At 36.9% G+C, this 13,699-nt stretch overlaps 2 protein-coding genes across 2 annotated transcripts in view; one reads left to right on the top strand and one right to left on the bottom strand.

The window, feature by feature from the left end:
• The window catches only part of LOC115179413 (rab GTPase-activating protein 1-like), a 12,010-nt gene extending 1,173 nt beyond the window's left edge, over positions 1-10,837 (top strand). The window contains exons 2-8 of the mRNA XM_029740910.1: positions 2,794-2,865; positions 3,188-3,298; positions 5,138-5,242; positions 8,631-8,714; positions 8,793-8,864; positions 9,031-9,297; positions 9,470-10,837. Coding sequence (XP_029596770.1) covers positions 2,794-2,865; positions 3,188-3,298; positions 5,138-5,242; positions 8,631-8,714; positions 8,793-8,864; positions 9,031-9,297; positions 9,470-9,703 — 945 coding nt within the window. The 3' untranslated portion in view covers positions 9,704-10,837. The remainder of the gene's footprint in view (positions 1-2,793; positions 2,866-3,187; positions 3,299-5,137; positions 5,243-8,630; positions 8,715-8,792; positions 8,865-9,030; positions 9,298-9,469) is intronic.
• A 111-nt stretch (positions 10,838-10,948) lies between these two features.
• On the bottom strand, positions 10,949-12,311 carry LOC115179414 (cocaine- and amphetamine-regulated transcript protein-like). The gene is made up of 3 exons (XM_029740911.1): positions 12,102-12,311; positions 11,875-11,958; positions 10,949-11,543 (listed from the first exon to the last, which is right to left on the bottom strand). Exons 1-3 carry the CDS (start codon positions 12,234-12,236, stop codon positions 11,436-11,438), a joined length of 327 nt encoding a protein of 108 aa, XP_029596771.1. The 5' UTR covers positions 12,237-12,311; the 3' UTR covers positions 10,949-11,435.
• Between the last annotated feature and the right edge of the window lie 1,388 nt (positions 12,312-13,699).

Below are 13,699 nucleotides of genomic sequence, written 5' to 3'. Positions count from 1 at the left end.
TACCCAAACACACGGTAAGACCACAACCTTTATACAACCATAACACAATTGCTGCTGTGTCATAGAGCGTGGTCATTCAACAACAACACCAAGAACAACAACCCTCTACTTCAGTATTATAGGACAGCCCTCTAGTGGCCATGCAGACTAAACTCTTGTACCATCTCCCTTGCTCTAAGGCATGCCATTCACAACAAGGACCAGGGTTACTAAGCATTTCCACCAGATGTAAAGGTTGGACTTGTTGTTATCTTTTTAGGAGGTTTGGCTGTTACATGTGAAGACTATTTTCTTCCATGTGTTCCAAAATGTGCTCTCTCTCTCTCTCTCTCTCTCTCTCTCTCTCTCTCTCTCTCTCTCTCTCTCTCTCTCTCTCTCTCTCTCTCAATTACATTTTTCAATTGAAGGGGCTTTATTATTGGGAAACATACAGTTGAAGTCGGAAATTTACATACACCTTAGCCAAATACATTTTAACTCAGTTTTTCACAATTCCTGACATTTAATTCTAGTAAAAATTCCCTGTCTTAGGTCAGTTAGGATCACCACTTTATTTTAAGAATGTGAAATGTCAGAATAATAATAGTGATAATGATGTATTTCAGCTTTTATTTCTTTCATCACATTCCCAGTGGGTCAGAAGTTTACATACACTCAATTAGTATTTGGTAGCATTGCCTTTAAATTGTTTAACTTGGGTCAAATGTTTCCGGGAGCCTTCCACAAGCTTCCCACAATAAGTTGGGTGAATTTTGGCCCATTCCTCCTGACAGAGCTGGTGTAACTGAGTCAGGTTTGTAAGCCTCCTTGCTCGCACACGCTTTTTCAGTTCCGCTCACAAATTTTCTACAGGATTGAGGTCAGGGCTTTGTGATGGCCACTCCAATACCTTGACTAAGCCATTTTGCCACAACTTTGGAAGTATGCTTGGTGTCATTGTCCATTTGGAAGACCCATTTGCAACCAATCTTTAACTTCCTGTCTGATGTCTTCAGATGTTGCTTCAATATATCCACATCATTTTCCTTCCTCATGATGCCATGTACTTTATGAAGTGCACCAGTCCCTCCTGCAGCAAAGCACCCCCACAACATGCTTCACGGTTGGGATGGTGTTCTTCGGCTTGCTTTTCCCTCCAAACATAACGATGGTCATTTTTGCCAAACAGTTCTATTTTTGTTTCATCAGACAAGAGGACAATTCTCCAAAAAGTACAAACTTTGTCATCATGTGCAGTTGCAAACCATAGTCTGGCATTTTTATGGCAGTTTTGGAGCAGTGGCTTCTTCTTTTTTCTTGCTGAGCGGCCTTTCAGGTTATGTCGATATAGGACTAATTTTACTGTGGATATACATACTTCTGTACCTGTTTCCTCCAGCATCTTCACTATGGTCATTTGCTGTTGTCCTGGAATTGATTTGCACTTTTCGCACCAAAGTACGTTCATCTCTAGGAGACAGAACGCGTCTCCTTCCTGAGCGGTATGACGACTGCGTGGTCCCATGGTGTTTATACTTGCATACTATTGTTTGTACAGATGAACGTGGTACCTTCAGGCATTTGGAAATTGCTCCCAAGGATGAACCAGACTTGTGGAGGTCTACCATTTGTTTTCTGAGGTCTTGGCTGATTTCTTTTGATTTTCCCATGATGTCAAGCAAAGAGGCACTGAGTTTTAAGGTAGGCCTTGAAATACATTCACAGGTACACCTCCAATTGACTCAAATTATGTAAATTAGCCTATCAGAAGCTTCTAAAGCCATGACATCATTTTCTGGACTTTTCCAAGCTGTTTAAAGGCACAGTCAACTTAGTGTATGTAAACTTCTGACCCACTGGAATTGTGATACAGTGAATTATAAGTGAAATAATCTGTCTGTAAACAATTGTTGGAAAAATTACTTGTGTCATGCACAAAGTAGATGTCCTAACCGACTTGCCAAAACTATAGTTTGTTAACAAGACATTTGTGGAGTTGTTGAAAAACAAGTTGTAATGACTCCAACCTAAGTATATGTAAACTTCCGACTTCACCTGTATGTTAACATTGCCAAAGCAAGTGAAATAGATAATAAACAAAAGTGAAATAAACAATACAAAATTTACAGTAAACATTACACTTACAAAAGTTACAAAATAATTAAGACATTTAAAATGTCATATTATGCATATATACAGTGTTGTAATGATGTGCAAATAGTTAAAGTACAAAAGGGAAAATAAATAAACATAAATAAAGGTTGTATTTACAATGGTGTTTGTTCTTCACTGGTTGCCCTTTTTGCTGCTGTGATTGCACACTGTGGGATTTCACCCAATAGATATGGCAGTTTATCAAAATTGGATTTGTTTTTGAATTCTTTGTGGATCTGTGTAATCTGAGGGAAATATGTGTCTCTAATATTGTCATACATTTGGCAGGAGGTTAGGAAGTGCAGCTCAGTTTCCACCTCATTTTGTGGGCAGTGTGCACATAGCCTGTCTTCTCTTGAGAGCCAGGTCTGCCTTCAGTGGCCTTTCTCAATAGCAAGGCTATGCTCACTGAGTCTGTACAAAGTCAAAGCTTTCCTTAAGTTTGGGTCAGTCACAGTGGTTAGGTATTCTGCAACTGTGTACTCTCTGTTTAGGGCCAAATAGCATTCTAGTTTGCTCTGTTTTTTTGTTAATTCTTTCCAATCACTCCATCTCTGTTTGTGTGATATAACTTTCTCTCAATCAAACTTGGCTGTTGTTTATGTATGCTAAGCCTTTGGACCGTTCTCTCACTCAACCTTGACTGTTGTTGTTCTACAGGTTCCCAGTGAGAAGGCCACACTGAGAGATAACCAGCCGCAACAACAGGATGACCACATAGACAGATACCAGGCAGGACCTAACTGTTAACACTTTGATATGTATTAAACCTAACCCTCCCTCCCTCCCACCTCCACCCCACCACCCAACAATACAGCAGAACCCCACCCACTATCACTACTCCCCTCCCCCACCTAAACAGTCAGTATCACCATGCACCCCTCCCCCTTACACCCAAAACCAGCACTCTCTCTCTCTACCCCCCAAACCCACCGGAATGTGTGTTCCACGTTCTATAGCAAGCTATAGGGAGAACCTGACTGTGTTCCATGTCCTGTGCATTCTATGGAGGTAGAACCTGACTTTGTGTTCTCTGTTCTGTGTGTTCCTGCAGAGGGAGAACCGTCAGCTGCAGCAGGCCAGTCTGCGTCTGGAGCAGGAGAATGATGTTCTGGCCCACACACTGATCACCAGCAAGATCTCCCTGAGGACCGACCTGGACCAGGTCTCACCTACCCCACATCACCCCCACATCACCCCCACATCAACCCCACATCACCCCCACATCACCCCCATATCACTCCCACATCAACCCCCCACACCCCCACATCAACCCCACATCCCCCCCACATCACTCCCACATCAACCCCCCACACCCCCACATCAACCCCACATCAACCCCACATCAAATCAAATCAAATTTATTTATATAGCCCTTCGTATATCAGCTGAAATCTCAAAGTGCTGTACAGAAACCCAGCCTAAAACCCCAAACAGCAAGCAATGCATGTGAAAGAAGCACGGTGGCTAGGAAAAACTCCCTAGGAAAAACTCCCTAGAAAGGCCAAAAACCTAGGAAGAAACCTAGAGAGGAACCAGGCTATGAGGGGTGGCCAGTCCTCTTCTGGCTGTGCCGGGTGGATATTATAACAGAACATGGTCAAGATGTTAAAATGTTCATAAATGACCAGCATGGTCAAATAATAATAATCATTGTAGTTGTCGAGGGTGCAACAAGCACGTCCGGTGAACAGGTCAGGGTTCCGTAGCCGCAGGCAGAACAGTTGAAACTGGAGCAGCAGCATGGCCAGGTGGACTGGGGACAGCAAGGAGTCATCATGCCAGGTAGTCCCGAGGCATGGTCCTAGGGCTCAGGTCCTCCGAGAGAAAGAAAGAAAGAAAGAGAGAAAGAAAGAGAGAATTAGAGAGAGCATATTTAAATTCACACAGGACACCGGATAAGACAAGAGAATACTCCAGATGTAACAGACTGACCCTAGCCCCCCGGCACATAAACTACTGCAGCATAAATACTGGAGGGTGAGACAACCCCCTGAGACAACCCCACATCAACCCCACATCAACCCCACATCACACCCATATCACCCCCACATCAACCCCACATCAACCCCACATCAACCCCACATCAACCCCTAGCCCCCTACTTCTTAGTCACTCCCCCTATTCCCCTAGCTCCTAGTCACTCCCCCTATTCCCCTAGCTCCTAATCACTCCCCTATTCCCCTATTCCCCTAGCTCTTAGTCACTCCCCCTATTCCCCTAGCTCTTAGTCACTCCCCCTATTCCCCTATTCCCCTAGCTCCTAGTCACTCCGCCTATTCCCCTAGCTCCTAGTCACTCCGCCTATTCCCCTAGCTCCTAGTCACTCTGCCTATTCCCCTAGCTCCTAGTCACTCCGCCTATTCCCCTAGCTCCTAGTCACTCTGCCTATTCCCCTAGCTCCTAGTCACTCCGCCTATTCCCCTAGTTCCTAGTCACTCTGCCTATTCCCCTAGCTCCTAGTCACTCCGCCTATTCCCCTAGTTCCTAGTCACTCTGCCTATTCCCCTAGCTCCTAGAAGGGCTGTTCGTCTATCCCCATAGGACAACCCTTTTTGGTTCCAGGTAGAACCCTATTTGGTTCCAGTAAGAATTATTTTGGGTTCCATGTACAACCCTTGATGAAAAGGGTTTCACATGGAACCCAAAAGGGTTCTTCAAAGGCTTCTTCTATTGGGACAGCTGAAGAACTGTTTCATGTTCTATATAGCACCGTTTTTTCTTAGAATGTAATGTAATCTAGCCCCTACCTCCTAGATACTACCCTAGCCCCTATCTCCCTAGGCACTTGTACAGACAGACAGACAGACAGACAGACAGACAGACAGACAGACAGACAGACAGACAGACAGACAGACAGACAGACAGACAGACAGACAGACAGACAGACAGACAGACAGACAGACAGACAGACAGACAGACAGACAGACAGACAGACAGACAGACAGACAGACAGACAGACAGACAGACAGACAGACTTCTGAGTGTGTTGGTGGGCCCACAGGCGGAGGACAGAGTGGATGAGCTGACCAAAGAGCTGCTGAAGACCAGAAAGCAATTGAAGAATGCAGAGGAAGAGAAGAGAGGGAAGGAGGAGGAGGCTGCTCAGGTAATCTCTTCTATTCTATCCGTCCTTTATGTTTCCATACTTTGATGTAAGGTAATAATGTAATATTATATTCTATTTATGGTAATAATGTAATATTATATTCTATTTATGGTAATAATGTAATATTATATTCTATTTATGGTAATAATGTAATATTATATTCTATTTATGGTAATAATGTAATATTATATTCTATTTATGGTAATAATGTAATATTATATTCTATTTATGGTAATAATGTAATATTCTATTCTATTTATGGTAATAATGTAATATTATATTCTATTTATGGTAATAATGTAATATTGTATTCTATTTATGGTAATAATGTAATATTATGTTCTATTTATGGTAATAATGTAATATTATGTTCTATTTATGGTAATAATGTAATTTTATATTCTATTTATGGTAATAATGTAATATTATATTCTATTTATGGTAATAATGTAATTTTATATTCTATTTATGGTAATAATGTAATATTATATTCTATTTATGGTAATAATGTAATATTATATTCTATTTATGGTAATAATGTAATATTATATTCTATTTATGGTAATAATGTAATATTATATTCTATTTATGGTAATAATGTAATATTATATTCCTATTGAATGTAATAAGTAATATTGTATTCTATTTATGGTAATAATGTAATTTATGTTCTATTTATGGTAATAATGTAATATTGTATTCTATTTATGGTAATAATGTAATATTATATTCTATTATGGTAATAATGTAATATTATATTCTATTTATGGTAATAATGTAATATTATATTCTATTTAATGGTAATAATGTAATATGTATTCTATTTATGGTAATAAATGTAATATTAGTGTTCTATTTATGGTATATGTAATTTATATTCTATTTATGGTAATAATGTAATATTATATTCTATTTATGGTAATAATGTAATTTTATATTCTATTTATGGTAATAATGTAATATTATATTCTATTTATGGTAATAATGTAATATTATATTCTATTTATGGTAATAATGTAATATTATATTCTATTTATGGTAATAATGTAATATTATATTCTATTTATGGTAATAATGTAATATTGTATTCTATTTATGGTAATAATGTAATATTATGTTCTATTTATGGTAATAATGTAATATTGTATTCTATTTATGGTAATAATGTAATATTATATTCTATTTATGGTAATAATGTAATATTATATTCTATTTATGGTAATAATGTAATATTATATTCTATTTATGGTAATAATGTAATATTATATTCTATTTATGGTAATAATGTAATATTATATTCTATTATGGTAATAATGTAATATTGTATTCTATTTATGGTAATAATGTAATATTATATTCTATTTATGGTAATAATGTAATATTGTATTCTATTTATGGTAATAATGTAATATTATATTCTATTTATGGTAATAATGTAATATTATATTCTATTATGGTAATAATGTAATATTGTATTCTATTTATGGTAATAATGTAATATTATATTCTATTTATGGTAATAATGTAATATTGTATTCTATTTATGGTAATAATGTAATATTATATTCTATTTATGGTAATAATGTAATATTATATTCTATTTATGGTAATAATGTAATATTGTATTCTATTTATGGTAATAATGTAATATTATATTCTATTTATGGTAATAATGTAATATTGTATTCTATTTATGGTAATAATGTAATATTATATTCTATTTATGGTAATAATGTAATATTGTATTCTATTTATGGTAATAATGTAATATTGTATTCTATTTATGGTAATAATGTAATATTATATTCTATTTATGGTAATAATGTAATATTGTATTCTATTTATGGTAATAATGTAATATTATATTCTATTTATGGTAATAATGTAATATTGTATTCTATTTATGGTAATAATGTAATATTATATTCTATTTATCGTAATAATGTAATATTATATTCTATTTATGGTAATAATGTAATATTATATTCTATTTATGGTAATAATGTAATATTGTATTCTATTTATGGTAATAATGTAATATTATATTCTATTTATGGTAATAATGTAATATTATATTCTATTTATGGTAATAATGTAATATTATATTCTATTTATGGTAATAATGTAATATTGTATTCTATTTATGGTAATAATGTAATATTATATTCTATTTATCGTAATAATGTAATATTATATTCTATTTATGGTAATAATGTAATATTATATTCTATTTATGGTAATAATGTAATATTGTATTCTATTTATGGTAATAATGTAATATTATATTCTATTTATGGTAATAATGTAATATTATATTCTATTTATGGTAATAATGTAATATTATATTCTATTTATGGTAATAATGTAATATTATATTCTATTTATGGTAATAATGTAATATTGTATTCTATTTATGGTAATAATGTAATATTATATTCTATTTATGGTAATAATGTAATATTATATTCTATTTATGGTAATAATGTAATATTATATTCTATTTATGGTAATAATGTAATATTGTATTCTATTTATGGTAATAATGTAATATTATATTCTATTTATGGTAATAATGTAATATATATTCTATTTATGGTAATAATGTAATATTGTATTCTATTTATGGTAATAATGTAATATTATATTCTATTTATGGTAATAATGTAATTTTATATTCTATTTATGGTAATAATGTAATATTGTATTCTATTTATGGTAATAATGTAATATTGTATTCTATTTATGGTAATAATGTAATATTATGTTCTATTTATGGTAATAATGTAATATTATATTCTATTTATGGTAGTAATGTAATATTATATTCTATTTACGGCAATAATGTAATATTATATTCTATTTATGGTAGTAATGTAATATTATATTCTATTTACGGCAATAATGTAATATTATATTCTATTTATGGTAATAATGTAATATTGTATTCTATTTATGGTAATAATGTAATATTGTATTCTATTTATGGTAATAATGTAATATTGTTTCCTATTTATGGTAATAATGTAATATTATATTCTATTTATGGTAATAATGTAATATTGTATTCTTGTATGGTAATAATGTCATATTATATTTATGGTAATAATGTAACGTTGTATTGTATTTATGGTAATAATGTAATATTATATTATATGTATGGTAATACTGCAATATTGTATTCTATGTATGGTAATATTGTAATATTGCATTCTATTTATGGTAATACTATTAAATTATATTTATGGTAATAATGTAAAATTTTATTCAATGTATGGTAATAATGTAATATTATATTATATTTATGGTAATACTGTATTATTAGATTATATTTATGAGTAATAATGAAACATTTAATTATGTGTATGGACATGTATTTACCGTTTCACAGTTGAAGGAGGTGTTAAGGACAAAGCTGGACAAGGCTGATCCAGAGGTGAAAAGGAGCTCAGGCATCATCTCAGACTACAAACAGGTACAGCGCGCGCACACACACACACACACACACACACACACACAATCCTAATGCTATGTTGTTCCCTCTGTCTGTCAGATCTGTTCCCAGCTGACCAGTCGGGTAGAAAGGCAGCAGGCGGCCCACAGAGAGGACCTTGACAAACTCAGGGTGAGGAGGAATATGGCACCGTCTGATGATGTCACAGTTTGACAATCAAACAGTTTGATGATGTAATTAGTTCTGTATGGATATCACCCCTCACTCTGCATGTTCATAATAAAACACTTTTGAAGTGTCTGGTCAAACCCCTCCCACCCTCTCCTCCCTCTCTCAGAATGCTGTGATGGCGTGTTCTCGCTGCCGACAGGCTCTAGATTCTCCTATCATGGAAGGCTCTGGTTCCACAGCCCCGTACCAGAGAAGTATCAGCACCAGAGAACCAGGCCAGCAGAGAGACCAGGAAACAGAACCAGACCAGCAGACGGCTAGTACCAGGGAACAAGACCAGGAGATGGTGTGTCTGAGTGGCCAGGTCACAGAGCTGGAGAAGGAGCTGGCCCAGACTAAACTGCAGATGGTGGAGGCCAAGTGCAAGATCCAGGTCAGCTCATAACACACTACACACTTCATAGTGCACACTACACACTTCATATTGCACATGTTCACAGTACATACTTCATAGTACACACTCCTTAATGCACGGTACACACTTTTTTTGTGGACAGTACACACTCCATAGTGATATATGATGTGTTGTGTTGTCTCCTGTGTAGGAGCTGGAACACCAGAAGGGGTTAATGCAACGTGATCTCCAAACAGCAAGGAACAGCTGGCTCACGAAGACTGTGAGCTCCATACGGTCAGCCGGAGGGGGCCTGCAGAGCAGCAGCCTACCCAGGGGGAGAGCCTCTGCAATGGGGCGTTCTCTCCATGGCCTCCCCCTCTCAGCCTGGAGCTCCAGGAGACTGTCATGGGCCCCCAGGAAGGACCGGGGGGGAGATGTCTGACAGAGAGATGGAAGGGAGGGGAAGAGACAGCAAGAGGACGTATTGAGAGAATAGATAATATGTATTGGAATGATTATATATGTCTCTTGGAGACTGTTTGTTTCTGCATTCTAGTCCCTATTTTGGTTTTATTTGTTATTGTCAAAAGCAAATTTGGATACAGGAGTTTTATGTATGTTTTATGTGTTGCTTTGGCTCTTAAACTCTTAAAACCAAACTCCAAACTGGTAACACTTGTATGGCACCCAGTCCTTCATTCAAAACCTTTCATTGTGCATTCATTTTTTGATTTGATTTGTTACATACAGTACATCTCTGATCTTGTCAATATCAGATATTTTTTAGATTTACAGTGAAGTAAAATCAGTAGTCATCATCATTGTAGTACATTCAAGTATATATCCATACTTTTTCTGTTTCTACTATACAGACATTTTCATTAAGTAGTTCTCAGAATCTGTAACAGACAAACCTGTTGACATGTAAAGTCAGCCAGGTCTCCTGGGATACGAGTCAGTTTTCGACGTTTATCCATATCTGAGGACGTCCGGAGATGACGTGGAAATTGGCCACTAGGAGGAACGGTGAGCGCTGTTACCTTCAAGTAGGTTTTGATCTTCATAAGCATGTGCCTCTGATTCCAAATGTTGGAAGTTTGAATCCAGCGATAAAATGTTGTTTTTGAGATAATTGTTTTAAGCTTATCCCAAACATCAACCCTTACCTTAACCATTCAGAGTTAATGCCTAAACTTAACCTTAAACACTTAGAATTTTGACGTTTGCAACAACTTAGAAATTTGAACTTTGAGAAACATGGATGAACGTCTAATTCTGACGTGAGACTGTGAGAGCTAGTTGTGTAATGTATAGGTTTACCAAACGTATACGTGATCATCAATTTAGAGCACTCCGATTAATTAAGTAATAGTAAATTGTCTTTTAACAAAAGAAAAGAGAAACATATCAAAAGTGAGAATCGTATTGTGCCCGCAGTTACGTTATATGAACACGTATTGCAATGTGAAACATGTATTTCTAGATGAAACACTGATTAGGTTTGGTGAAAATGTGACTGTGTGATTTTGAGCGTTGTACTTAGTCAATTGGAAATGAGCTTAACGTTTTGAAACAACTGCCTTGTTGGTGATCTGTTTAGAGTTTTGAACTAAGAGTAGTGAAAATGTACCACATGGCCTACTTGTTAAAATTGCACTGAAGCGATACAAAAAAACTGTAAATCATCTTATAAACAAAGACTTTATTAATCACATTGAATGTCTTTGTACTTAGTCAAAATAGACGAGACAGAAGAGAGCACTGATAAAAGAACAAGTTGGGTTGTGTCTTAAATGACACCCTATTCCCTATAAAGTGCAATACTTTTGACCAAAGCAACATAGGACTGACAAATAGGACTCTGGCCGAAATAGTGCATTATAGGGAATAGATTGGTATTTGGGATACAACCTTTATGTTAGACAACAAACCCTCCATTACACACCAGGGTCACGTTCGGGACAGGAGAGGGCAACATACTGAAAGTAAAGCTGACATGATTCCTATTTACTTTACATGTCAGATAGAGACATGTCTGTTCAACCTACAATATTTCTGTCTGAACGTTCCACGATCTGAATGTGATCCACTGAATGAGGCAAAAGCTTCTGTTCTCTCTCTCCTATTTCTCTCTGCTCCTCTCCCTACACTGTTTATCCTTTTCTCTTCTCTTCTTACAAACACTTGAGCACATAGAAGTTGCACGTCGTCCCACGCGGACACCCGCACAGCGTTCCGACACGCGCACCTTTGCGAACAGCGCACTGCTCGCCCGCGTCACACTGGAAACAAACAAACAGTTTGTTATTTAACTGAATGATGATGATGATGATGGTGATGGTGGCATCTGTCTCCAGACTATGTGATTCTGAAACATCTACACCGGTTTCCCAGAATCAGATTAATCCTAGCAACTCCTGAACTATATATTTTTTTAAACACTGTCAATAGAGAACTTTTATCGAAAGTCCCGTTTTAACAATTTGAAACACGTAATATAAGGCAGTACTCAGTGAAGAAGTAAAATGGATGACACAGACAGGCTAACTACTTTAAAAAACGGTTGATATTAGGACTAACCACTTTAAAATGTTTGCTCAGATCTATTCTTACCGACGGCAGCCAGCCGAGCTTCTTTTCTGATAACGGCATCTGTTTGTTCTTCAGTTTCTCCAGAACTTCTTGTAAAGCTTCAATCTACATGACAGAGAAAAACAAAAACGATAGGCTGCTATTTAGCTAGAAAACAAGTACAAAGAGAGGGGGGAATCGACTAAACTATCACATTGACAAGCGCACAAACCGAACAACTTCACAAACATAAAACAATTGAAACTTACCAGCTCCTTCTCTTCTTGTGACTTGTGGGGGAACTCTAGAGCGCGAGTCTCAAACTCCAAGGAGGTGTCGCCGTCAGCGAGACAGAGACATGCGCAGCAGGAGGCTGCGAGGAAAAGCAGTTGAATGCTGGCCATGGTGCTGAAACAACCAGAAGGGATGGAGATACAGCGGGGCCTCTGCAGGTGGTTAGCAGGGGCTTGGTGAACACTGGGCGGGTGAAGTGGGCTATGATTCGGGGTGATAGATGCGGGGGCTTGATTTTATAGCGTTTGCTGACGTCATACAGCTACTGTAATATGTATGACCACTGACATGAGCGGAGCGACATAGGTAACCACTGACCGGAGAGGGCCATACGCACGCACGTACACGCGCCAGAGGATGTTCTGATGGAGAGGCGTTGTCTGATAGAACACCTCTGTTCACCTCTTTCCAATAATCCCAGGTCACAGCCCCTGGCTGTTGAGACCAATCTTTAATCAGCATCCAATTTCCTCTTGGGTGTGTGTGTGTGTATGCCTAACCTCTCATTTGCTCATTTGGTGTACACAGTGAGCAGGCCTGAAATTCTACATCACAGGCTAATCTCACCAGACCACTTAAAGAACCCACCTCTCTCTATCTCACACGCACACACACACACACACACACGCACGCACGCACGCACACACACACACCATACTATTTCCAAGCAATAATTCTGCTTGGGAATGGTTTAAGTGGGGAGGGGAAAACTGAAAACCATCTGTTATTGGCTGAGAGGTTTGGAACTCTCTTTGTCTATTAATCAATTTACCGCATTGTGATGTCACCATGGAAAGGTGGAACTCCCGTCCCATGCAAACCTGCTGATTAGAAGGTCCTGTGTAGATCATATTTTCAACGAGCAACTATCAGGAAATAACACAGATTTTACAAAATCACACTTGTAGAGTGTTCGTTTCATCACCTGTTGTTGTAGAATACAGGAGCGCATCCAAACAGCCTATCCGACCGCTCGGAGGCGTCCACACGGTCCTAAAGCACACCGTTGCCTCGTTTTGTATCATATTCCAATTATAAAACTGCGAGGTGGGGGGGAATAAAAACTCAATTTCAGAATGTGGGCAGGACATATCCTCCCCATCCCCAGTGAATGTTACAATATGGTACAATATGGTACAATATGGTACAATATGATATAAAACACAGGAAAAACAGAATGTTGACTGCACTGGGCCTTTAAAATGAACCTATTGATCCAGTGCAACCCTGCTGAACCAAAGTAGTCAACACTAGAAAATAAAGATTAGTCGGATATGAAGACAGCTGTGTGTGGGCATGTCTACTTGTGTGTGTGTGTTCTATTTGTCTGAACAGGATGCTTTTCAGATATCAGCGCCTGTTAATATCATTGGAATGAATCGAATATTTACTGAAGTTTATTGGTTGCTGGTGGATTTCATGCCTAATACTTTGAATACACAATTATTGGTGAACTATATTAGCTTATGACCTGAAGTGACTTATTTACTTGATGTCATAAACCCATACCGCCAAGATTTGTCTGACAGTCACTGGAATGTAGCCTATCTTAATTTATCCTGACAGTCTTGTT

Source organism: Salmo trutta, chromosome 39 (genome assembly GCF_901001165.1).
Source record: "Salmo trutta chromosome 39, fSalTru1.1, whole genome shotgun sequence".
Classification (NCBI taxonomy): Eukaryota; Metazoa; Chordata; class Actinopteri; order Salmoniformes; family Salmonidae; genus Salmo; species Salmo trutta.
This window is presented reverse-complemented; position numbering and strand designations above follow the sequence as displayed.

What these genes read in the sequence shown, in the direction of transcription:
- LOC115179414 (XM_029740911.1), bottom strand. Translation starts at nt 12,236, where the DNA reads ATGGCCAGCATTCAACTGCTTTTCCTCGCAGCCTCCTGCTGCGCATGT. An exon ending in CACAAGAAGAGAAGGAGCTG is followed by an intron (nt 11,959 to 12,101) that starts GTAAGTTTCAAT and finishes TCTGTCATGTAG; the next exon opens with ATTGAAGCTTTACAAGAAGT. An exon ending in AGCTCGGCTGGCTGCCGTCG is followed by an intron (nt 11,544 to 11,874) that starts GTAAGAATAGAT and finishes GTTTGTTTCCAG; the next exon opens with TGTGACGCGGGCGAGCAGTG.